General features: G+C 39.3%; 1 protein-coding gene across 2 annotated transcripts in view; it reads right to left on the bottom strand.

Annotated features, from left to right (window-relative positions):
• CDK15 (cyclin-dependent kinase 15) overlaps positions 1 to 27,555 on the bottom strand; it is a 90,881-nt gene that overhangs the window by 48,278 nt on the left and 15,048 nt on the right. For both annotated transcript variants that reach the window (XM_010860980.1, XM_010860982.1), the window contains exons 5-9: positions 24,392 to 24,486; positions 23,200 to 23,262; positions 17,480 to 17,603; positions 15,568 to 15,688; positions 47 to 140 (exon numbers count right to left, since the gene is read on the bottom strand). In XM_010860980.1, coding sequence (XP_010859282.1) covers positions 47 to 140; positions 15,568 to 15,688; positions 17,480 to 17,603; positions 23,200 to 23,262; positions 24,392 to 24,486 — 497 coding nt within the window. The remainder of the gene's footprint in view (positions 1 to 46; positions 141 to 15,567; positions 15,689 to 17,479; positions 17,604 to 23,199; positions 23,263 to 24,391; positions 24,487 to 27,555) is intronic.

Raw genomic sequence — 27,555 nt, 5'->3', positions numbered from 1 at the left:
AGTTTTATATGCATATATTTTTTCTTCCTAAGAGGAATTCTCTTACCTCCCAGATCTTCTCCAGCTGTTCAAGGATGTTGGAAACCCCAGGAAACAAGGGTTGACCTTGGAACATTTCAATAAAGATGCAGCCTGCACCCCTAACAAAGGAAATAAGAGTCAACCCAATACTTTCAAGGAAACCATACATGCAAAACTGAACTACTAGCATTTCATCCCTTAAGAAATATTTTAAGGATGATTAAATACGGGCCATGCACTATGAAAAGTCTTGGCAAAAAAAGTCCCTATGTTAAACAAAGATAAGAACAGCTTGCAGCTTTTTGTTAAAATGGAACGCATTGGGCATTTAGGATCACAGTATAGATAGCAAACATTTTAGTTCATTCAAGCTCATTAACTATCTATTTTATGAGAGAGGAAGAAAATACTGAGTCTCCAAACTGAATACCCTCTTTCACTGAATCTAAGGTGCTATCATTGTAAGAAGCATCATTATTGTATGTACTTTTAAGAAACCAAAAAAAAAAAAAAAACCCCACAAGTTAAACTATGACATGATCAGAATGTTTCTTTTATACTCATTGAAAGGGCTGTTACAAATTTAATCAGACAGATTATTTCATCAACTATCATACTTGTACAATGAAAAATATTAAATGAAAGAAATTGATTCAGGTACTCATCAACCTTTCTCACATTCAGCATTTGACAAAGACTGTTTAATGTCTGTGTTTATATCCATGATATCGTCTTTTGATGGTATTGTCCAGGAGTTTGATGATACAGCATTTCTTAAAATAATCCTTATTTCTTAAAATAAAAGAACTAAGAGTTATTGGTGCTGGGCTCCTAGGCTGACCTTGCAATTACAAGTTACACTTTTGATTCCAGCTTAAAAAATATTGCTAAATATGTCTGATTCACTTATTCTCCACAACCATTTGGTTTCCTAAGAGTTAAAAAATAAAGAAAGAAAGAAAGCTCTCCTGTCTTCAAAGTCACTGACTCCCATTCAGCAAGTTTTGATGCTGACATGTTTGATGTCCACACACATACAAGGGTAACTATAGTCACAACTGCAGCATGGTTGATGGCTATTCTAAGATGTTACTGACTGAAATGCATCCTGATTTAAACAGAGAATGCACATTTTAAAGGACTTCCCAGGTGGTACTAGTGGTGAAGAACCCATCTGCCAATGAAGGAGACACAGGAGTCGTGGGTTTGATCCCTGGGTTGGCAAGATCTCCTGGAGAGGGCATGCCAACCCACTCCAGTACTCTTGCCTAGAGAATCTCATGGACAGATGAGCCTGGCGGGCTACAGTCCATAGAGTTGCAAAGAGTCAGACATGACTGAAGCGACTTAGCACTCAGGCGCATGCATCTTAAAATAAATTGTCTTTCCTGCTTAGTCAAACGGGAGGGTAATTCCTAAGGAACAGTAAGAAGTAAGATTTTGCTGGTAACACACATTTTTACTCTCACAAAACTTTTTTGAGAATGCTTCAAGGGGCTTCCCTTGTGGCTCAGCTGGTAAACAATCTGCCTGCAATGCAGAACCCAATGAGACCTGGGTTTGATCCCTGGGTTGGGAAGATCCCCTGGAGAAGGGAAAGGCTACCCACTACAGTATTCTGGTCTGGAGAATTCCATGGTATAGTCCATGGGGTCACAAAGATTGGACATGACTGAGCAACATTCACTTACTTCAAATAACTGATTACAGAGATTATTCCCATGGTCTAATACTTTCTGATTTTTGACTCCAAATCTCTTTCACCATAACACATAATTTTGCAAACTTCCTTAATCATCTTGATGTTTTGCTGTAGCATGATAAAGAAGAAAATTTAAGTAAAACATTTTAGTATAGATCGTCATATTCAGTTCAGTTCAGTTCAGTAGCTCAGTCATGTCCGACTCTTTGTGACCCCATGGACTGCAGCACGCCAGGCTTCCCTGGCCATCACCAACTCCCGGAGCTTACTCAAACTCATGTTCATTGAATTGGTGATGCCATCTAACCATCTCATCCTCTGTCGTCCCCTTCTCCTCCTGTCTTCAGTTTTTCCCAGCATCAGGATCTTTTCTAGTGAGTCAGATCTTCGCATCAGGTGGCCAAAGTATTGGAGTTTCAGCTTCAGCATCAGTCCATCCAATGAATATTCAGAACTGATTATCATCATATTATTAAAGGTTTATTATGAAATTAATTTTAAATGGTTTTTAATATTATTCAAATTAATATAATAAAGAATCTGCCTTCAACTCAAGACACCCAGGTTCGATCTCTGGCTCAGGAAGATTCCTTAAAGAAGGGAATAGTTACCCACTCCAATATTCTTGCCTGGAGAAGTCTATGCACAGAGAACCCTATATAGTCCATGGGGTCTCAAAGAATTGGACACAACTGAGTGACTAATACTTTTTCATGATACATTTCCACTTTTCCATCTGACTATAGACACATGCTATTTAATTTATTTTGTGTAGCAGAAATAAGATTTCTTGATAAACAAGCTTAAGAATAATTTTTATGTTATGTCTAGTTTGGGGAGAGAATATATATATTTTTAAAAGTATGCACATTTAAACATATCTTACCATTTCAAGAGACAATTTTCATGACTTAATATTCGGTTTGCATGTAAAATAGTCAATTAACTTATTCTCAGAATTTTGTGTACACATAAATAAGAGGTATCAGACTGAGTTTTGTAGGTTTTTATCCTTTCCCTCAAACAACAGGTTGTCTTTATCCCCAGTTGCTAAAAAAACTAATTGGATAAAATGTCCACTGTATGTGTTTTACTGATTTCTCATGTACAAGAGACATCCTGATGTGTGATACAAGCATTTTGGGAGTTCCCTGGTGGTCCAGTGGCTAAGACTCCACCTTTCTGCTGTCAGGGCCCGGGTTCAATCCCTGGTAAAGGACTAAGATCCTGCAAGCTGTTCTACATGGCCAAAAAAAGGAAAACAGAATTTTGATGACATGAATGTCTCTTAAAAATCTGGTGAATAGTATCTTGAGGTGAATTTTTAGAATTCAGTTCAGTTCAGTTCAGTCACTCAGTCGTGTCCGACTCTTTGCAACCCCATGAACCACAGCAAGCCAGGCCTCCCTGTCCATCACCAACTCTCGGAGTTTACCCAAACTCATGTCCATTGAGTCAGTGATGCCATCTAACCATCTCAAGCTCTGTTGTCCCCTTTTCCTCCTGCCTTCAATCTTTCCCAACATCAGGGTCTTTTCAAATGAGTCAGCTCTTTGCATCAGGTGGCCAAAGTACTGGAGCTTCAGCTACAACATCAGTCCTTCCAAAGAACACCCAGGACTGATCTCCTTTAAGATGGACTGGTTGGATCTCCTTGCAGTCCAAGGGACTCTCAAGAGTCTTCTCCAACACCACAGTTCAAAAGCATCAATTCTTTGGCACTCAGCTTTCTTCACAGTCCAACTCTCACATCCATACATGACCACTGGAAAAACCATAGCCTTGACTAGACGGACCTTTGTCGGCAAAGTAATGTCTCTGCTTTTGAATATGCTATCTAGGTTGGTCATAACTTTCCTTCCAAGGAGTAAGCGTCTTTTAATTTAATGGCTGCAATCACCATCTGCAGTGATTTTGGAGCCCAGAAAAATAAAGTCTGACACTGTTTCTACTGTTTGCCCATCTATTTCCCATGAAGTGATGGGACCGGATGCCATGATCTTAGTTTTCTGAATGTTGAGCTTTAAGCCAACTTTTTCACTTTCATCAAGAGGCTCTTTAGTTCTTCTTCACTTTCTGCCATAAGAGTGGTGTCATCTGCATATCTGAGGTTATTGATATTTCTCCTGGCAAACTTGATTCCAGCTTGTGCTTCTTCCAGCCCAGCGTTGCTCAAGATGTACTCTGCATATAAGTTAAATAAGCAGGGTGACAATGTACAGCCTTGACGAACTCCTTTTTCTATTTGGAACCAGTCTGTTGTTTCATGTCCAGTTCTAACTGTTGCTTCCTGACCTACAAGAGGCAGGTCATGTGGTCTGGTATTCCCATCTCTTTCAGAATTTTCCACAGCTTGTTGTGATCCACAAAGTCAAAGGCTATGGCATAGTCAATAAAGCAGAAATAGATGTTTTTCTGGAACTCTTTTGCTTTCTTGATGATCCAACAGATGTTGGCAATTTGATCTCCGGTTCCTCTGCCTTTTCTAAATCCAGCTTGAATATCTGGAAGTTCACGGTTTACATATTGCTGAAGCCTAGCTTGGAGAATTTTGAGCATTACTTTACTAGCATGTGAGACGAGTGCAATTGTGCGGTAGTTTGAGCATTCTTTGGCATTGCCTTTCTTTCGGATTGGAATGAAAACTGACCTTTTCCAGTCCTGTGGCCACTGCTGAGTTTTCCAAATTTGCTGGCATATTGAGTGCAGCACTTTCACAGCATCATCTTTTAGGATTTGAAATAGCTCAACTGGAATTCCCTCACCTCCACTAGCTTTGTTCATAGTCATGCTTCCTAAGGCCCACTTGACTTCACATTCCAGGATGTCTGGCTCTAGGTGAGTGACCACACCATCGTGATTATCTGGGTGGTGAAGATCTTTTTTTGTATAGTTCTTCTGTGTATTTTTGCCACCTCTTCTTAATATCTTCTGCTTCTGTTAGGTCCATACCATTTCTGTCCTTTATCAAGCCCATCTCTGCATGAAATGTTCCCTTGGTATCTCTAATTTCCTTGAAGAGATCTCTAGTCTTTCCTATTCTGTTGTTTTCCTCTATTTCTTTATTATCATTTTAAGACTCCTTACTGGCTTGCTTTTAAATATTCATGTTCTTTTTACTTCTTGTCTTTAAAGCAACAGATATAAAAGGTGTAAATTAAACAATACATGGAGAATAATGAAAGTAATAGCAAACTGTCAAATGGTTTAAAAACATCCTGGTTGCTAGCAATGTCAACTGTGAGACAAGCCAGCTAAAAAACTGAGATGGTGAATACCATCAAATGGTCTCCACCCACTTCCCCTCATGCTTTCTCTGCGTTCTTGAAAGGTCTCAAGCCATTTCAATTTGAAGTGAAAAAGAAAAACACACACAAATATATATTTATGTATCTGTGGGTATAAAACACAAGTGATTATTTATTAACTGACACAAAATTGAAATGAAAATGTACTGGCTTTTGAAGATTTGAACCAACTCTCCATCCAGTATCACAACAGCTCCAGAAACCCCAGGAGCTCACAAATTACCAGAAGGCTTGAGGATGTTCTAAACAAGGTTCAAACCATAGTCATTGCTAGTTTACTGAGCCTTCCCTCCCCTCAAAAGGCTTTCATGGCTAAGAAAGAGCTTGTTGCCTTTTTATGTCCTTTTATAATGGTGGCTGAGAGGAACCAAAAAGGAAGTCCTTTTCATTACACAATTTCTTAGTGTCCTTTATCTTCTACACCACTAGGACAGTGGGCACAACTATGTAAAATATACTGGAGAAAGCTGGACTTTAAGGCTTCTGTGTAAGTACTACAAAATAACACGAGATGTTTGCATAAAAGAATAAAATGCTAATATTGGTTGAAATTCCATTTATATCTGCATTTGTGCGGTTGGTGCCATATAGACATTTTCTTGAGTCTTTCTTTTTAAGTTTCACTTAGGGACAGATTAAACCTTCCTCACCTACCAATCTAGAGTCTAAGGTTTTTTAAAGGGCTTCCCTGGGGGCTCAATTGGTAAAGAATCTGCCTACAATGAGGAGACCCAGGTTTGATCCCTGGGTGGGGAAGATCCCTTGGAGAAGGGAATGGCTACCCACTCCGGTATTCTTGCCTGGAGAATTCCGTGGACAGAGGAGCCTGGCAGACTAATAAAATATATGTGTGTGTGTGTGAGTGTGTGTGAGTGTGTGTGTGTGTGTGCATGTGCAATGCACTTATGCACTTAGAATACTTACAAGACAAACAAAATTCCTAAATCAATTGTATTTCAGAAGCTGGACTATTTGTATCATAAATATCAGTGCACTGGAAAGAAAATAAGTCTGTGCACCTTAAGTTTGAAGAAGGAAAGATTTTTTTCAGGTAAGTACTGTTTTTTAAAAAACGTACAACTCACTTTCTTATTTTTTCCATTTATTCCTCAGAACTTTTTTTTTTTTTAATTTGTTTTGTGAACAAGTTGTGTGACTTTCATTGTTTTTATTTGTTTCTTAAGCAAGTTGTGTGGCTATCATCTATTTTGTCCACCCCAGACTAGTCTTAAAGCAAACATTTTAAGTATTCTGAACATTCGTGTCCAGATAGGGAGCCAGCTCCTATTTCTTTTTATTCCTCTGTTTTGTTCTTAAATCTTCATTCCTGTGGCTCTTATTACCCTACATATCTTTAGGCTTCTCAGAGGATTTCTGCTCTGTGGAGATACCCTTGGGGCAGCCCATGTAGATGAAGGGAAACTTCACACGCAGGGGAAAAAAGAGCTGGTGACATCAAACAGTGAATCCTTCCAGAAGGGAGAGACGCACTGGGTCATTTTATTGCTCCAACTGTGGTTCTTCAGTCACGTTAGAAGAAACAGCTAACATGTTTTCTGCTTTTTCTGGCTTTCTTCCTGGTCTTTTCTCTATTCTGAGCATGAGCAAATTCTTCCCATAAGAGAGAAAAAGATTCCTCAAATTCTTCAGGCAATCTCTGGAGAAATAAATCATCTCAGGAGTTTTAGGTTTGGGGAGATGCAAGGAGTCTATAAGAACATTGTTGGGAGAAGTGAGTCAATATTCACTTTTCACTATTGAAGTTAATTCAGAGCAGCCTGATATATGGCAGTGACATGATATTTCTATTTGCTTTTCCCTGGGCCACTCTTTATATTTGGAAGTTTGCAGCAGGAGATTTGACCATAAAGAATCCCTCAGGCACTGATAACTTTCTGTAGTTCTAAATCCAGCATCTGCCTGCAGTTAGTTTTGAATAGAGGAGTTGACTATCAAAGGAAATTCTTGTTTAAAACCCAGTTTACCATAATATGAATGAACCTTGAAAATATTATGCTAAGTGAAAAAAGCCAGACATGGAGGGACAAATACTGTATGATTGCATTTATATGAGGTACTAGAGTGGTCAAATTCACAGGGAGAGGAAGTACGATAGTGGTTGTCAGGGACTGAGAGGAGGGAGCAAAAAGAAGTGATTGTTTAATGGGTACAAAGAGTCATACTGGGATGATGAAAAGTTCTGGAGATGTGGATGGTGGAGGTGGTGGGACTTGATGCCGCTGAACTGTACATTTGAAAATAGTTAAAATGGTAATTTTTGTTATATATATTTTAACACAATACAAAAATTAAAAACAAAAAGTGTAATCATCCTAAAGCATTGAGGTGTTTTTTTTTTTTTTTTCCCACTGAAGTTGCTAATGAAATCTTTTTAGGTCTGAAAAAGTATCAGAAAGAGAGGAAAAGATGATGGGAGATTAGAGGATGTTGGTTGTAAGTGCTGGGAATAACCAATGTGTCTTACTGGTGTATTTTCCATATTTTAAGTGTTTGCTTTGGGCCATGGACTCTGTTGCTCCCAGGGTTTATCGTGAATGAGAGGCTCTTGTTATAATTAGTTTCATTAGGACAAAGGCTCTAATGCTCAACCACTGTCACCTGCTTCCTTACAAAAGCGTTCAGTTTGTACCCTATGGGGTTGCATGGCCTTTTCTTCCATTGTGAATTGGAAATCTTTTCCTTGCTCATTTTCCTCACCCTGAAAAGAAAAAAAATAGAAGAGGATTCCCAATGGTGCTGCTGCTGCTGCTGCTAAGTCGCTTCAGTCGTGTCCAACTCTGTGCGACCCCATAGACGGCAGCCCACCAGGCTCCCCTGTCCCTGGGATTCTCTAGGCAAGAACACTGGAGTGGGTTGCCATTTCTTTTCTCCAATGCATGAAAGTGAAAAGTGAAAGTGAAGTTGCTCAGTCGTGTCCGACTCTTAGTGACCCCATGGACTGCAGCCTACCAGGCTCCTCCGTCCATGGGATTTTCCAGGCAAGAGTACTGGAGTGGGGTGCCATTGCCTTCTCCTCCCAATGTAAACACGTAATGTCTAACAGTTATGTAGAGTAAACCATTATAGTAAATACTGAAAGATAATGATTATTCTATTTCTACATTACTTTTTGAGTTTTACTGGACAAACAACAATCATCAAATTAATAACAGTAATGACAATAATTTTAACTTATGACTGAGTTTTTATTCTGTGAGCATCACATCGTTATTCATGATTAAATTAATGAAACACTTATCAGTGGAATAACATACACTTTAGTATATTCAGTAAAAACTAAGGGATACATAGTTTAAGAGGGGTTTAAAGAATGGGTAGATGAAGAAATTACCCAAAAGTAGCACAGAGAGTTAAAGGGACTGAAAATATGAAAGAGAGGATAAGAGCCAAGGATGATAGAAAGATAATCTTTCATTGGAGCTCCAGAAAGAGAGACTGGAATAGAGGCAACACTAAAAAGAAAATGGCTGATGGAAAACATGAATTCATAATTAGAAGAAGCGCAATATACACCAAGCAGGGTAAGTAAAAAGAAGTCCACATTGGACACATTATAGTGAAAACTGCATAATAATGAAGGCAAAAAAAATTCTTTATCATATCCAGAGAAAATGGGAGATCACCTGTAAAAGAGAAAGACAATAAGGCCAAAATCAAACTTCCCTACAATTAGGCTAAAAGCAATCTTCACAGGAGCAGCACTGGAAGACAAAATGGGGAAAGATCCTCCAAGTTCTGAGAGAAAATAATGTCAATCTAGAATTACACCCCCAGCAATGGGATACCTTTAACAATGAGAGTTTATCTTAAGAAACAAAAGCGGAGTTTGACACCAACAGGCCAACACTAAAGAAAGCTTTAAAGGGTTTGTATCAAAAGAGGAAAATTATTCCAAAGTCATATTTGAAGTGCATGAGGGAATGATGAACAGTTTTAAATTTATTTTCACTTGATGAAAATAGCTTCAAAGTAAATAAAGGAAAAATGAATAGAAATATGACAAATCAAAAACTTCAATATATCTTCCCCTGATAGCTTAAACAGACAAAAATTATATAAAGAAATTGTGAATAACACAAGTAACAACCTTGAAATTTTGAACATATGTAAAGTCCTGTACCCAACAATTTGGGAATACACATCCTTCTCAAACACATAGTAAATAACTGAAAATATTGACTATGTACTGGGCCAGTGCTTCTAACAAAGCCAGTGCTACTTCATTCTCTTTGGTGAAACACCAGGTTTTTTTCAACTTTTTTTTTTTTTGCTAACCTTTAATTTTGAAATAATTTCAAAATTAAAGTTACAAAAACAGTAGAAAGAATTGTCTTATATACTTCAAACAGATTCCAAATTGCCAACACTTTGCCTTTTTGGTTTTATCATTTTTTCTATCATCCATCTATCTATTATCTAATTTTTTTCTGAAGCAATAGAGAATAAGTGGCAGATACCATGGTTCTTCACCCTTACATACTTCCACATGTATCTTCTAAGAACAAAAGCATTCTTTTACACAACAACAATGCAATTATCAAAATCAGGAAAGTTAATACTGATCTCAATACCGCTATCTAATCTACAGTCCATGTTTAAGTTCCACTGATTGTCCCAGGAGGGTTCTTTAGCTCCTTCTCCCCCAGTATCCAATCTAGGACCATGCATTATGTTTAGTAGACATCTTCTTTAGTCTCTTTAATCTGGAACATTTCCCTAATTTTTTTTTTTTTTTGGTCTATTCAAACATTGACTCTATATAGGAACAGAAAATACCACCCCAAAAATATGCCATTCGGGTATAAGGATTAGTATGAGCTGAAGGCAATTGAGAAAAAGCAGACACAGGATGAGATTTTGCTTCTCTTGGGCTGTCTGAAAGTGTGAAAGTGTTAGGTACTCAGTCCTGTCTGACTCTTTGCGACACAATGGACTGTAGTCTACCAGGCTCCTCTGTCCATGGAGCTCTTCAGGCAAGAATACTGCAATGGTTTGCTTTTCCCTTTCCCAGGGGATATTCCAAGCCCAGGGATCAAACCTGGGTCTCTGGCATTGCAGGCAGATTCTTAACCATCTGAGCCACAAGGGAAGCCCATAAGGAGGACATAAAATCCCCTTGTGAAGATGACCCCTTTCCCAGCCCCGGAGGGGAGAAAAACCTTATCACCAGATGCAGAGATGGCACCAAGAAGAATGTATGTAAACAGTTGTTGATAAGTTACCCTTATCCACCACTAGGGTTCCCCATACACATATTTACCTTCTCACAGTTATCACCCTAAAGATTTCAGAAGCCCTTTTCCTTTGTCTTGTTACTTCTCTTTACAGAGGAGTATATCATCTTTTGTCAGAATGGTATAAAAGCCTCCAAGTCTAGCTGTTTCTTTGGGGATTTTCTCTCCTTTTTATGAAGCCACTTACCCCATGTCACATAAAACTTTTAACATAAAATAAAACATGTATGCTTTTCTTCTGTTCATCTATCTTTTGTCAGCTTATTTCACAGACCCATCCACTGAACCTCAGAGAATAGAAGAAATTTTTTTCTTCCTCTACAGCTCTTTGAAGGAGTATAGTCTAGGGGCTTCCTTGGTAATTCAGTGATAAAGAATCCATCTGCCAATGTAGGAGACACAGGTTTGATTCCTGGTCTGGGAAGCTCCTACATGCTGTGGAGCAACTCAGCCTGTGTGCCACACATAGTGAGCCTGTGCTCTAGAGCCCGAGAGTTGCAACTGCTGAGCCATGTACCCTAGAGCGCGTGCTCGACAACAAGAGAAGCCACCGCAACGAGAAGCCTGCCACACGACACAACCAAAGCCCTCTACACATCACAGCTAGAGAGCAGCCCCTGCTCCCCGCAACTGAGAAAGCCCAGGAGCAGCAATGAAGACCCAGTGCAACCAAATAAATAAATAAAAGTATTAAAAAGTAAAATGAAGAGTACCGTATAGTTACGTCATAGAATGTTCCTCAAAATGAGTTTATCTGATGCTGCTTCATGATTTGACTCCGGTTATGCTCTTTTTTCAGGAAAACCACATTCGTGATACTGTCTCCTCTGATTCATGTTAGGAGGCAAATGATGTCAGTATGCTCAGTTGCTCAGTCATGTCCAACTCTTTGTGACCCTATGGACTGTAGTCAGTCCCATTATTAATGATACTGACTCTAATCACTTGGTTAAGGTGGTGTTTGCCAAGTTCCTCTGATATAAAGTTGTTATTTTTTCTTTTGTTATAAATAATTTGTATAGAGGTACTTTGAGACTATGTAAATAAATATTTTATTTCTCATGAAAACTTCCCCACTAATTTAGGATTGATGATTCTCATTTGAACCGATTACTACTATATATATTACAAAATAGTGATATTTTGAATTCTATCATTTCTTCCCCAGTTATTAGTTGGCATTATATTGTAAGAAGGAGCTTCCCTTCCTATGTATCTATGGGTCCATCCATCCATCCATCCACCCATCTATCCATCCATCTGTTGTTGCTCAGTTGCTAAGCCGGGTCCAACTCTTTGCGACCTCATGGACTGCAGTATGACAGGCCTCCCTGTTCCTCACCATCTCCTGGAATTTGCCCAAGTTCATGTCCATTGAATCGGTGATGCCATCCAATCTATCCATCTATTATCTGTCTATCTTCCATATAGACATATATTCTTATGTTATTCAGTGTTAAAATACATTGTCCGCACTATTTATTAGGATGCTCAGAAGGTATTGGCTTTGGCCAGTGGGAGTCTCTTCAAGCTGCTTTCCACATCCTTTTGACATATTCCCATCATTTTTTGATCACTTTATTAGAAAATATTCTGGCCTAACAAGATGTTCCTAGCTCATCTTAAACTTTTCCTGCCCCAGTCTCAGTACTGGCTACTTCTCCAAAAAGGCATAGTTATTTTCAGTAGGGAATGGTATTAAGAAATAATATCTTAGTAGGAGACCCACACTTATGTAAAACACAATAATAATTTTAAAAAAATGTACCTAGCAGAATCAAATGCAAATCCTCTCTGACAGACTACACTTTACTCAAGCCCTCAAAAAAAAAAAAATCCCACAAATAAAATTCCAAGGAGAATTAGCATATCATTGTCAAAATCAACTAAATACGCATGGAAAAAAGATACCATATGCAAGAACCAAAAGAAACAATAAACAACAGAAATCAACTTACATGAAAAGAACATTTACTTTAGATATGTAAGAGCTTATAATACCTTTACTAAAAGGTATTATAGATGAACTAAACAGACGGAGAACTATACTGTTTTAAAATTGGAAGACAGTATTATAAAGGTGTTAACTATCCTCAAAATGTTCTATAATTTCAATGTAATTCTAAAGAAAATCCCACTAGGGTTTTTACATTCAGTAAAATTTATATGGAGAACCAAAGGGGAAAAATAGCCAAGATACTCCTGAGGAAGAAGATGAAGTAGGTGGTGAGACTCGTCCTAGCAGAAATCAAGTATTATTAGAAAGCTACAGAAATTAATACAGTGGGACACTGGTACAGGGACAGATAAACTGACCCCAGTCAGAGTAGAGAGCCCAGAAACAGACCTATGCATCTTTAGAAACCTGATATATGAGATATTTGGCAAGGCAGATCACTGAAGAAATTGAGGTGAGACAATTGGTTAGTACAGAGAAAGTCAATTTCCCATATACTAAAGATTTGAAGTGAAAGGAAAAATTCTACAGCTTTTAAAAGAATGTATTAGATAATATCACTTTGGTCTCAGGGAGAGAAGGATTTTTAAAATAAGGAACAAAAAGACTAACCATAAAGGAAAAGACTGCTAAGGTCAGTAATATTAAAACAAAGCACTCTTGCTTAAAAAGACAACATTAAGATGAAAATGTAAGCCAGGAAATGGGGAGACTTCTTGCAACACACATAACTGATAAAAGATTAGTATTCAGAGTATAAGAACTCCTATAAATCAATAAAGAAAGAAAGGGAGAGACTGTCAGAGACATAGAGACCAAAAGAAAATAAATGAAAGACACACAGAGGTATTTCAGAGGAGAAAACCCACGAATAATCCATGAAAAGACTTCCAACCTCATTAGTAATTAGGGAAATGCACATTTGATCACAGCATGCTACCATTCTTCCCACAAGATTAGCAAAAATTAAGAAATCTGATTTTATAAAGCTAGTACAGATGTGGATAAGGGACTATGATATACTGCTGATGCATAAATTATTACAACCACTTGGAAAACAATTGGACACTGTTTCATGAAGTTGAACATTCATATACCCCATGACACAGCAAATCTACTTTGAAGTACTCTTAGAGAAATCCTTAAATATAAGTACCAAGTATATTCAAAATAGCAAAACCAAAAACATCAAGTTAGATAACTGAAATGTTCATCAACAGAAAATAAAGTGTAACTTAGATCAACGTGGATAAATCCTATAAATACACAGAGTTTAAAAAAAGCAAATCACAGAAAACTAAAAGCAATATAGTACAATTTTTATAAAAACTCAAAAGTAGGTAAAATAATATTTTTAAAATACATAAAAATGTAAAAGTATTATTTAAAAAAAGGTGAGGGATGGACAACAAGAATAAAAATTCAGGGTAGAGCCCCTCCGGTGGAGGGGCAGGCTCTGGTGAATGGAAAAAAGACACAAGCAAATGTGGAAATATATTTTTTGGCCGTGCCATGCAGCATGTGGGATCCTAGCTCCCCGAGCAGAGGTCGAACCCATACCTCCTGCACTGGAAGAGCAAAGTCCTAACCACCGACCACCAGGGAAGTCCAATGTGGCAATACTGACCATGCTCTGGTTGTTTTGTTGGGTAGTGGGTTCATGGAGTTCGCTTCATTATGCTTTCAATCTACATCCGGTTTCTCAATCTTGACGCTATTGACATTTGGGGCTGGATACATCTTTGTTGCGGGAGGCTGCCCTGTGCACTGTAAGATATTTAGTAGCATCCCCGGCCTTTACCCACTAGATGCCAGGAGCACCCCGCCCCTACCCAAGTGTGACAATAAATGTCTCAGACATTGCCAAGGTCTCTGGGAAGTAAAATTGATCCTGGTGAAGAATCACTGATGTATATGTTTATGTATTTTGAATGTTTTAAATGCTCAGTAATAAAGCAATGTTTAAAAGTGGTGAGCAGAAGTTTCACTGTCTGTGAAGCACAACTAGGAAGTGATCATTAAAAACTGAGAAAACCAGAGCCCGCTGAAAGCCTTTGAAGTGACAGCAGGGAGCAGTGAGTACTGACAGTTTCAGGGGGGTTTTGACTAGCAGGTGATATTCTGAGACATGGTACCGGGTATCGGGAAATCAACGACTCCAGATACACTGCAGGAAATTTTCTTCAACTTTTCTCAAGACTTTGGGAAATTCAAAAGCTTAGTTTTGCCTCTTAGTGTTTTTAAACAGGGCCTTCAGTGTATATAAGACCGTCTAAAGAATTGAAAGAAGTCCGTATACTCTGTTACCTTTGAGGTGCTGGCTGTGACTGTAAATTCACCACACAAATGACTGGGATATTTCCAGGAATCAGAAGCAGACAACATAACAGTGCAGGTCTGGGATGTTGAGTGACTGATATCCCACACTCACCACTGCACCTCTTCTATCCCAGAGCCTCCCAACAATGTGTTTCTACTTGACAGCATCTGTCTGATTTCTTATATTCACACCACAGTCCCCCTTAACCTTCATGGGAAGAGTATATTGCCCTTATTTTAAAAACAAAGAAACATAAACACAGAGAGGGTACATGGTTTTTTGAAGATAACATAATCCAGAAGAAATGATTAGAAATAGAACTGACATGAAAATCAGGTCTACAGAATCTTGGTATTTATGTTTTTTTTCCATCAGGCTCTGAACTGTGTTTGGCCATGTGTAGACAAGCAGGTGTGTGTGTGTGTGTGTGTGTGTGTGTGTGTGTGTGAGATCTGTGGTTTGGGAGCATATGTATGTTTCCCTGGAGACAAAGGAAAAGACAAAGGATTAAGAGAAGAGCTAGAAGAAGAAGCATTGACAAAAAAGGATAGAATCCAGAAGATGCCTTGGGCAAGACCTCTATGAGCCTCAACTTATTTAACTGTTAAAACTTATTGTAAAAATCAAATGAGATATGTATTGAAAGTACCTTATATTTCTGTATACAAATGTGATTGTCATCATTAGAATGTTTGTGTGTGCATACTCAGTCATTCAGTCATGTCTGACTCTTTGCAACTCCATGGACTGTAGCCTGGCAGGCTCCTCTGTCCATGGGATTCTCCAGGCAAGAATACTGGAGTGGGTTGCCATTTCCTTCTCCAGAGGATCTTCTCAGCCCAGGGATTGAACTTGGGTCTCCTACATCTCCTGCATTGGCAGACGGATTCTTTACCACTGAGCCACCTGGGAAGCCATTAGAATGACTATCTAAAATGTAACACGGTTAATAAAGCAATCTTCATGGCTAGGATGACTCACATTTTCTTGGCACTTGCTCTTACCATATGTCCAATTCAGAAGAATACTCAGTGGCTCCCAGCAAGGCATCAGGAGGGCGGTACCAGAGAGTCACAACTTCTGAAGAATATGTCTGGCTGGGAATGGACTTGGCTCGAGCAAGACCTGAGCGAAGGGGGAAAGCACAGAACTTGTTGTCCTGAGACTTCCCGGAGAGGCACAGTGATACAGTCTGCCAAGGAGAGTGCAACTGGCAGAGTAAACAATATTTTTAAAATGATACACAAATTTCAGTGCTTTTAATAGAACTACTCAACTATCTTGATTCTTGTGTACCTCTTCATCGCATTAATTTCTCTAAATTTAGCCTACTTTGCAGCTAGATGTGGCCTTCCTGGCAGCTAAGTGTTGCAAGGCAACTAAATTTTTGCCTATTTGATACGAATAAAAGTGACGTGTGAACTTCCTGGAGGGGTTAAATGTTGGTCCCTTTTCTCCTTCCTCCAGGCTGTGGTGAGGAGGAGGCGGCTGCCATCTTGAAATATGCCACCGGGCAACACCTAGGGGTGGTGGGGCTCACGTGTCAGAAGGAGCATGAGCCAAGACATCTGGGGGCTTCCACAGAGCTCTGACTGCCTAGGTCAGCTGTTACACGAGAGAAAATTAAGCTTCAAGCATGTTTACACCTCTGTAATTGGAGGTTTCTATAACAGCAAGGGAAGATCAATTCATGACTAATGTGACCACCCTCCATTTCTGCAGTTCAGGAATCCCCAGTTTAGTAGATAAAGGGTAGGGACTGTTAATCCACATTAGCTAGTTTGGCAGGAACTTAGATGAGTCATTCTCAAGCGCTCCTCTGCAAAACAGTACATTTGTCAGTTAGCTATTTATCTCACAGAATCACATGATCTATAGCCGTATGAAATCTCAATAGATGAGTTTATTTTTGTAGGGAATTTGATAAATGAATGTCTGTTACATGCTTACTGCAGTTATAGCAGTGTCATTTGACCTCTGCCAAACAGAGAAGAGGGTCTTCTCAGCTTGTATGGAACCAGTTTTTCAACAAAAATTTACTGAGCACCTGTGATGGTGTCAGGCACTAGGGATATAATGATAAACAAAAATGGATCCAGGCTGCCCTCATAATACTTATAGTCTAGTGGAGGAGACAAAACCATCATATAAGTATGTACGTATGTGTATATGTATAATTATAAATGGTGATAACTGCTAGAGTGGAAAGATACATTGACACTCAGGGTAAGTCTGCATCACTCTGATGGGAATGAAAGCCTCAGGTACCTGGTGGCTCAGTGGTAAAGAATCTGCATGCAATGCAGAAGACTCCCATTTCTGTATTCTCCCACTTCTGTATTCAACCCACTCCCGTATTCTTGCCTGGAGAATTCCATGGACAGAGAAGCTTGGCAGGGTACAGTCCGTAGGGTCAAAAAAGTTGGACAGGACTAAGCGACTGAACACACACACATACACACACCATACAGTCCCACCTGTATAGATACATAGGTGTTCTGGAACCTCCATTCCAGCAAGAGTCCAGCCTAGAGTCTAGGGGTGACCTTTTTATCTGGCCATCCTGGGATAACTTTGATCTAGTCTGATGGAATTTGTACATCCACCCAGATTTAGGGAAACCTAAGAAGTACCGTCCACTCTACAAAAGTCTCTGCATCAAAAACAGCAGTGAGGTAATAGGGGTGCCCACATTTTAGGATCTGATTACACTGAGGCTTGATGGGACCCTGAGAAGCGATCAGTCTCTCTCAGTGTCTTGCCTCACTCTTACTGTATGGTTGTTTGATATCCTCAAAAAATGTCAAGTTCCCTGGTCCCCACTTTTCAAAGTCCAGGCCTAATTGATGCTTTAAACACTTGCTCACAAAAGCATCATTGTTCATAGCCCAGAAAGAGACTCAGGGGGTGACTTACCAAAATCAGCCAGTTTGAGCTCTCCCAGGTGACTGATGAGTAAGTTCTGAGGTTTCAGGTCCCTGTGAAGAACGTGTTGGTGGTGGATGTATGCCAGGCCCCGCAAAAGTTGAAACATGAAAAGCTGGAAGGAATGAACACCTTATCTAAGCAGATTTGAGCCATTATGTGTTGATTTCTCCTCTAAATCAAAACCAGTCATCTGAAAGAATATAGTAAAAGTGTCTCTTAAGAGACTAAAAAAAAAAAGAAGATTTTACATTCACATAGGAAGAAAAAAGACAAGGAAAGTCAAATAAGTAGACCATGTCCTAAACAAAAGGATTCTGGTTTTTCCTGACATCTCATTTCTTTGATACTGAAGGAATTACCCTTCCTTAAAAATCTAAAGTGAAACTTTGAAGTTTCCTTTGGAACACTAGTTATTGATTTAGATGTGAAAGATTTAATTTTTTTCCCACCAATGAACTTGGCATACAAGATCAAAGTTGACCTGGAAATGATATTCTAAGGTTTACAACTGCTTAAGTTTTCCAGGCTCTCTGATATAAAACCCTTTTAAAAACAGAACACAGGGAGTCCAGACTGGGAAGTATATCCTTAGATGGTGTTAGGAAATACAGGAACCATTATCTTTTTAAACATATTTTTAAAGTCTTAAGTTCAAAGTGAAAACAAGGGAAATATACAGTATAGATTCAGAGGGAAAAGACACCAAAATAAATCAGACCAAGAAAAAAATCAAAAGAGAATAAGGAATAAATAGTAGAGAGAATTAAAAAAAAAAGGTGGGGGGAAGCAAAAGGAAAAATACATCCTGGATCCAAATTTTAAAACATTGCTGGTGATTACAAGGCACAGAAACCAAAGACATTAGTAGATTCCCACCAATATAGAAGCCTAAGGGGAAAAAAAGAAAGCTTAGTATTCTAAGTGTCTTTTGCTATTTTCCAGTGCAACTGGCAACTGAGAATGCAAACACCAACGTTAGAGTTTACAAAGACTTATGCCAACTGAGAACATGTTCTGGCAGTTTTGAAAAGAAAGAGCCAGCCCCAGCATTTCTGGGACATGGACCTAATAGAAGACACAAAGTTGTGCAGATAAATTCACTTTTTCCATCACATCTTGGAAACTAGGAACTTCAGAGATGCTTTTATAGAACCTGTAATGACCTAACAAAGACTTGGACATATTGAAATCAGGTTGATATGCACCACGGTCTGAGCAAAGCAGGATCCTGGAGAGTTTGCCTCCCATGGCACAGTTGTGGCCATGTGAGCTCCATGCAGGTCCCATATCAAGGTCCCCAAACCATTTAAGAATGTGTTTACATGTTGGTATAGGACTTTTATGCCTTGACAGTTGAGTGATGGTAAAAATGAATAACAAGTGAATAAAAAGTGAATGGTAAAAATGAATAACAGTGTGTATGTTTGAAGTACCAGAAAGAGAAAGAACTGTGATGAGAAAGACTCATAGAAGCAGCAAACATCTGAAGTAGGAGCCTCAAGAAAATTTTAACATTCTTAAATGGCTTGGGGACCTTGATATGGGACCTGTATGGAGCCCACACAGCCACAGCTGTGCCGTGGGAGGCAAACTCCCCAGGATCCTGCTTTTCTCAGACCAGACCCTGGTGTTCATCAACTTGATTCCAGTGTATCCACCCTCATGTAAAAACCCTTGTCCTTGGATTTCCATGCCATCTTTCTCTACCCCTCTACCCCTCTTCTCACTGTCATCCACACAACTCCTACCACTCTCCATCATTCACTCAAGACTTGGACACCTGGATCACAGGTGTTGTTCCCTTGACATCAGTGCTCACGTGAATATGTCCAGCCAACCTCCATGCTCCAACGATCTGCTTCTCCAACCCACTTTAGCCCTTGGCTCCCATGGTCACACACTGGGTCCCACCATCATATAGAACTGTTTGTCCTCTGAAAGGTGAAATTCCTTCCCCTACAAAATGGTTTCTGCTGCGATCACTTTATTCATAATGTTTTCACGGTGCTCACCAATGTCTTTTTAAAATATTCATTTTTTTGGCTGTGCCAGGTCATAGTTGTGGCATGCAGGATCTTCGATCATTGCTGTGATGTTTGAAATTTAGTTGCAGCATGTGCAATCTAGTTCCCTGAAAGGGATCAAACCTGGGCCCCCAGCATTGAGAGCTTGGAATCTTAGCCACTGGACCACTAGGGAAGTCCCACCAATGTCCTTTGCTACGAAAATCCAATGGATCCTTCACTTTACAGGATCTGGCTTTGTTGCTTCTATCTTCCTTCCTGATGCTCTTACCCCCACTTGGTACCAAAATCTCTTAATTTTTCTCCTACTTCTCTGACTGTACTTTCCATAGGCTCCACTTTCTCTACTGATATCTAATATGGTGATATTCCTTAGGGCTCCATCATTGACCTTCTCTTATCACCATACATGCTTCCCTTACCCATCTTATCCACTAACATTGCTTCAATTAACGACTGTATTCTGATAATTTGAAAGTCTTTAGCTTCACTTCAGATCTCTTTCTGGAACTGTTCGACCCATATAGTCTGAAGTTCACCTGGACATCCCATAACACCTCAAACCCAGTATGCCAGAACTTAACTCTCTGTGTTCCTCCAGAATCTATTTTCCTATTTCTCTATTTCAGTGAATGGCACCATCATCCACATAATTAATTAAAGCTAGAAAAAACACTGTTGATTCTTCCATCTCCCAACAATTCTGGTGAAGTAATCAATTGCCCATATGTCCACTTTCTTCCACCACCAATTCACATCTACACCACTGCTGTCCTCGTGTCCTGGCCGAACCCTTCTCTGTTATTGTTTTCCACAGTCCTTTCCATTCGTACCTTCACTGTCCTAATTTAGGCCTTTATCACTTCTTACCTATAACCTTGCCATTCAAAGTTTAGTCCTCAACCAGCAGCATCTGCATCACCTTAGAGTATGTTAGAAACACAAACCTCGAGCTTTGAATCAGACTTACTGAATCAGATCCCCAGGTCATTAGTGTGCTCACTGAAGCTTGAGAAGCACTGGGCTAGCCCACATTGACAAACTCCTAACTGAAATCCTTGATTCCAGTCACCTCTCTTTAATCTCTCCCACAGACCACAATTACAGAAATTTCCTTCTGATCATGCTATTCTTTTTCAATCAAGCCCTTTTAATGACTCTCCTGTCTAAGAAATAAAGTCCACATCTTAGAAAGTAAGGCTCTCAGCCACCTACCCAATCTATTCCCCCAGACTCATGTACTCCATGTCACTAAGACAGTATCTGTTTCAGGCCAACAGGACCAGAGATTCAGGATGGCAGTAGTGGAAAAGAACCTCAACCAAGAATCTCTTTGAGCAATGGCAAAAGCTGGTTCTATAACTTCAGGAAAAATATTTCTTTTCAAACTTGAATTCTAATTCTGCAAAATAAGGAAGTTAGACCAACCCAGTGTTTTAAGTTTTTTTTTTCTTACTGCATTGCACAATAAGAAATAGATATGCTTCCAGTTTCCACATTCATGCATAGATATAAGCACAGTTTCTAATGGAAAAGAATCTGCACAAAATAAAACTTGTTCTTACTAAGTGTTGCATACTATAATATTTTCTATTCCTTTCTCTGGAGGGTTTCCCAGGTGGCACTAGTGGTAAAGAGCCTGCCTGCCAACGAAGGAGACGTTAGAGATGCAGGTTTGATCTGTGGGTCAGGAAGATCCCCTTGAGGAGGGCATGACAACCCAAGCCAGTATTCTTGCCTGGAGAATCCCATTGGCAGAGGAGCCTGGCGGCTACAGTCCATTGGGTCACAAAGAGTCAGACATTACTGAATTGATTTAGCACACAGATACACATTCTCTTCTTACCCATTCCATTTCATTTTTTTAAAAAAATGCTGGTTGCTGATTACCAATTGATTTCATAACCCACTAATGGACTAGCACCTGGAGAGTGAAAAACACGATAGTCCCTTTGACCCCAACAGTCAGTGTGGCGCTGGGATCTTCTTCCTTCAACACACCCTCTACTTCCCTGCTCTGAACCTTCGCTGAAAACATTCCTTCCTCCTCTAACATCTTCCCCTATTCTAGCCTCTGAAAAGCATTGCAGCTTGTAAGTTCTGGCTTATCAAAACCTCTTAAAATGAGAAGATATCTTTTCCTTGCACATCTACAACATTAGGTCTTATTTCTTACTTGATATTATTCACAAATGTCCTGGAATAGTGGTGGTGTGTATGTCTTACCTCCTGTTTTAGGCTCTACATCCTTTGAGGATAGGAATCATGTCTTCTGCATCTTTCTATCCTGCTAAACACTTAGCATAGTGCTTGCTACGAGAGTCCCTCAAGTCTGAAAATGTTCTATCTTTCACACAGTTACTCTTTCTCCAATTGTTCTATTTAATCAAACTTCTGGTTCCTTGACTCTTCTGCTCTCTCCCTAGCTATCAGTCTTCACTTCCTTCCCTCAGATTGGACTCAGCGTAGAAGCCCCTGCCCATCCCTTTAGCCTCTCTCTTGATAGTCTCCAAATATGTGGCCCAACTGTCTTTTCCTCTCACATGTCTGGCACAGACCCAATGTCTCAATCAGTCCAACTTTCTACTTTCTCTGCTCCTCTATTTGCTGCCATTAAAAAAATAAAAAAGAAATCCCATCATCATGCATATAATTTAATGGATTCCATCCTCATCAGAGTCCTTAACACACTACTAGACATTCCTTCTTGGTCCCCTTAGTTAGTTTTCTATTTCAGTTTCCTCTAAGTATTTTTAAATGTTTTCATTCTCTTCAAAACCCTGTCTTCAAACCTTCCTTTCCCCTTGCCTCCATGACTGGAGTCCCCTTACTATGAGTCCTCATAGTATTCCTAATTAACTTGGCCATAGCCCTCATCACCTTGCTTCTCACTACCTATCTAAGTCCATATATCTTGCTGGGCATCAGCTCATTGAAAATAAGAAACACAACTTTTTCATTATTGAAACCTTAGGATTTAATATGGTACTGAGTACTCAAATATATCTTGAATGAATGAATAAATGAACACATAAATATTAGTTAAATGAATGGGTACATCATATACAAATCTCATATGGTTATGTTAAGGGCCAATCAATTAATGCCAATAAAACCTTAGAGAATGAAAAATATGGCATACAAATGGTTTCTAAAATTTATAACAAATGTGGAATTATAGCTAGTTAAGAGTTTAATATTATTTCTATTCCAATAACTGGAAAAATGGAAGTTGGTCCTGCATGTAATACGATTTTATAGAACAGGCAAACAGATAACTGATAAAGAACCAGTCAAGGTAGTCTGCTAGTCCTAGTTGGGAACTTTAAGTGCAATATGAACTTTATCACAGAGCACAGTAGTCTGCTATGAAGAAAATATTTATTTTATGATAGCTTAACTTCACTTCTTTCCTTTTAAGGCGATTCTTTTTAATTGGATTATACTTCTAAAGACACATTTGCTTGATGGTGATGACTGACAGGGTTAGCTTGCCCAGAAAGCAGCTGGACTTTGCTCCATATCTTGAGGGCAGATTTTTTTTTTTTAACTTTTCTCTAGAATATCAGTGGTGTCCATCTTCTTACCTAGTATCATGGGCTTTCAGTTTGTGATGGCAGTCTGTTTCTGAATTCTCCTGCCGTGGGCAAGCCAGAGGGGAGTCCCAGCCCTCAAAGTACTTACCCTGACATTATGAGGATGAAGCCCTCCTGGGTGCTGAGACATATACTGAGCCAGGTCTGTGTGCTACACAAAATAGTGGAGAGAGTGATGTTAGTAGTGCTTGGTCAGTGTCACAAAGCAGACCACAGACTTGACTCTCAGAGGCATTACAAAGTTTAGAATTTTTGAGAATAATGTGCAAAAGGTACACAACCAGGTTTTCTGAGACACCACTGTTAAAGTCAAACACAGTGTGTCTTTCTAATTAGCTGCTCTTAGAAGGAACCCTGTTTCTTGACACAAGAGAGGCTCATTTTACTTATTTTTTTATTATTTTTTAATTATGAAAGTATGATAACACATTTATAGGAGACTTGGAAAATACAGAACAAGATTACATATAGTTCCACTATATATTATAATTTTTTAAAGTAGATAAATGAAGATTTTTAGTTGGAGTTTCAATACCATACTCAAAAATTAATAGAATGAATATACTGAGAAGCAGTAGGATATAGTAGACCTGATAAGCACTGTCAACCAATTCAACATAATTAAGATTTATACAATTTTCACACACCAGTAGGATACAAATTCTATTCAAATCTCCATAGACTGTAAACTGGAGACACTGGAACATATCCAGGAATGTAAAACAAGGTGTAAAAATTTCATGGTCTAAAGGTATTGAAATCATACAAGAGAGGTTCATTTTAAATGACTGCCACTGAACACAATGATGTGGGGATATTTGTACTCTCCAAGTGTCCTGAAAAGCAAGTTGTGTACACATACCTTATGCTTTCTTTCTGTTATATTTGAATGGTTTTTATCTTTCAAAAATACAAAATGATTTATTCTTTAGTAAACTCATATGGAGTTTTTTAAAACCCTGTGGTTTATGTCATTATTGTCAATGAAAAAAATTTTGGTCTCTCCTCACATAGTGATTAAAACTAGATTAAAAAATACGTGCAAAAGTTATTTAGGAGGCAAACTTGAAATGTTTATTCTTGTTCGTAAGAGGGAAAAAGGCAACAAAAATAGTGAGTAAAAAAGCATGAGAACAATAGAGAAATTTCCAATAATGAAAATTTCCATGACACTTTTCCCATGGTTATCAAAGTTTTGTCATGCCATAAAATATTAACATATTCATCATACAAGCACCAGGCTTTTCCCTTACACTTTGTAAAATGCTGGGACAACTCACCACATATTCAAATACGAATGTCAGTGTCTCTTTGGTGTGTATTATGTCATGCAGCAGCACAATGTTGGCATGTTTCAAACCCTTCAGGAGTGAAGCTAGAAAAATTAAACAAAAATTTAATTAAATCTTTGATCATGAAAATACTGCTTTAAAAATATCAAGCACCATTTGTTTTTTAAACATTTCAAATCAAGCATTCTGATTTTTCAAGCCTGGAAAAAACTTGTTGTGAAATAATATTTAAAACTATTTTTAAAACTTCATTATTTAGTAAATGGTCAGTCAATGATTGCATTTACGTAACTTATTTTTCTTACAGGCCAGAGAAGTTGCAAAAAAAAAAAAAAAGATTCCATTTTCCCAATCAACTCAGAGCACTTTGAATATGCCTTTCTCTGGAAAGCTTATCAACTCTGCTTCAGAGCTACAGGAGAGGAAGCCTGGAGAGATAGAGGCCATTGGAGGACCAGGAAAGGGGTGTTCTGCCTTCTAGAGCAAGACTGCAAGATGTGACCATACTCTAAAGTTCAAAGTCCCACAGGAGGTCAGCAGGGCCTGTGGACGTGATCGATGGAGGGCAGGAGCATGGAATGAAGGATTGCTGCAGCATAATACAGAGAGTGGAGGGGATTTCCATTTCACAATGGGAGAATTGAAAACCTGTGGAAAGGAGGAAATTCAAAGTTAAAAAGAGGAGAGAACCAAACTTGGGGAGCCCGGATGAGTGGGAAGGGCTGAGGACTGGCTCTTATATCTTCAATAACAGGTTATTATTAGGTCACTAAAGGCCCCTTTGGGTTTCTCTGGTAGCTCAGCTGGTAAAGAATCTGCATGCAATGCTGGAGGTTCTGGTTTGATTCCTGGGTTGGGAAGATCTCCTAGAGAAAGGAAAGGCTACCCACTCCAGTATTTTTGGGCTTCCCTGGTGGCAGAAGAGTGCTGGCTGCAATGGGCCTCACAGAAGCGTGGCCGAGAGGAGCTACCCCATGTCTGAGGTCAGGGGTGGCAGCCGAGAGGAGCAACCTCAGGTCCAAGAAGCGGTGGCTGCGCAGGCGCAGGAGGGCCAAGAGGAGCTACTCCACGTTCAAGCTCAGGAGGGGCGGCGGTGAGGAGATACCCCTTATCCAAGGTAAGAGAAACCCAGGTAAGACAGTAGGTGTTGCTAGAGGGCATCAAAGGGCAGACACACTGAAACCATAATCACAGAAAACTAGTCAATCTAATCACACAGACCACAGCCTTGTCTAACACAATGAAACTAAGCCATGCCCGTGGGGCCACCCAGGACGGGCAGGTCATGGTGGAGAGGGCTGAGAGAATGTGGTCCACTGGAGAAGGGAATGGCAAACCACTTCAGTATTCTTGCCTTGAGAACCCCATGAACAGTATGAAAAGGCAAAATGATAGGATACTGAAAAAGGAACTCCCCAGGTCAGTAGGTGCCCAATATGCTACTGGAGATCAGTGGAGAAATAACTCCAGAAAGAATGAAGGGATGGAGCCAAAGCATAAACAATCCCCAGTTGTGGATGTGACTGGTGATAGAAGCAAGATCCGATGCTGTAAAGAGCAATATTGCATAGGAACCTGGAATGTTAGGTCCATGAATCAATGCAAATTGGAAGTGGTCGAACAGGAGATGGCAAGAGTGAATGTTGACATTCTAGGAATCAGCGAAATAAAATGGACTGGAATGGGTGAATTAAACTCAAATGACCATTATATCTACCACTGTGGACAGGAATCCCTTAGAAGAAATGGAGTAGCCATCATGGTCAACAAAAGAGTTTGAAATGCAGTACTTGGATGCAATCTCAAAAACAATAGAATGATCTCTGTTCGTTTCCAAGGCGAACCATTCAATATCACATTAATCCAAGTCTATGCCCCAACCAGTAACGCTGAAGAAGCTGAAGTTGAACGGTTCTATGAAGACCTACAAGACCTTTTAGAACTAACACCCAAAAAAGATGTCCTTTTCATTATAGGGGACTGGAATGCAAAAGTAGGAAGTCAATAGGCAAATTTGGCCTTGGAATACGGAATGAAGCAGGGCAAAGGCTAATAGAGTTTTGCCAAGAGAACACACCGGTCATGGCAAACACCCTCTTCCAACAACACAAGAGAAGACTCTACACATGGACATAACCAGATGGTCAACACTGAAATCAGATTGATCATATTCTTTGCAGCCAAAGATGGATAAGCTCTATACAGTTAGCAAAAACAAGACTGGGAGCTGACTGTGGCTCAGATCATGAACTCCTTATTGCCAAATTCAGACTTAAATTGAAGAAAGTAGGGAAAACCACTAGACCATTCAGGTATGACCTAAATCAAATTCCTTATGGTTATACAGTGGGAGTGAGAAATAGAACTAAGGGACTAGATCTGATAGAGAGAGTGCCTGATGAACTATGGACATTCATGTTCATGACATTGTATAAGAGACAGGGATCAAGACCATCCCCATGGAAAAGAAATGCAAAAGAGCAAAATGGCTGTCTGGGGAGGCCTTACAAATAACTATGAAAGGAAGAGAAGCAGAAAGCAAAGGAGAAAAGGAAAGATACAAGCATCTGAATGGGCAGAGTTCCAAAGAATAGCAAGAAGAGATAAGAAAGCCTACCTCAGCGATCAATGCAAAGAAATAGAGGAAAACAACAGAATGGGAAAGACTAGAGATCTCTTCAAGAAAATTAGAGATACGAAGGGAACATTTCATGGAAAGATGGGCTCGATAAAGGACAGAAATGGTATGGACCTAACAGAAGAAGAAGATATTAAGAAGAGGTGGCAAGAATACACAGAAGAACTGTACAAAAAAGATATTCATGACCCAGATAATCACAATGGTATGATCACTCACCTAGAGCCAGACATCCTGGAATGTGAAGTCAAGTGGGCCTTAGAAAGCATCACTACGAACAAAGCTAGTGGAGGTGATGGAATTCCAGTTGAGCTATTTCAAATCCTGGAAGATGATGCTGTGAAAGTGCTGCACTCAATATGCCAGCAAATTTGGAAAACTCAGCTGTGGCCACAGGACTGGAAAAGGTCAGTTTTCATTCCAATCCAAAAAAAAGGCAATGCCAAAGAATGCTCAAACTACCACACAATTGCACTCATCTCACATGCTAGTAAAGTAATGCTCAAAATTCTCC

The sequence above is a fragment of the Bison bison genome, unplaced genomic scaffold (genome assembly GCF_000754665.1).
Source record: "Bison bison bison isolate TAMUID 2011002044 unplaced genomic scaffold, Bison_UMD1.0 scf7180017864471, whole genome shotgun sequence".
NCBI classification, from domain to species: domain Eukaryota; kingdom Metazoa; phylum Chordata; class Mammalia; order Artiodactyla; family Bovidae; genus Bison; species Bison bison.
The sequence above is the reverse complement of the archived record's forward strand: the minus strand, read 5'-3'. Positions and strand labels throughout refer to the sequence as shown.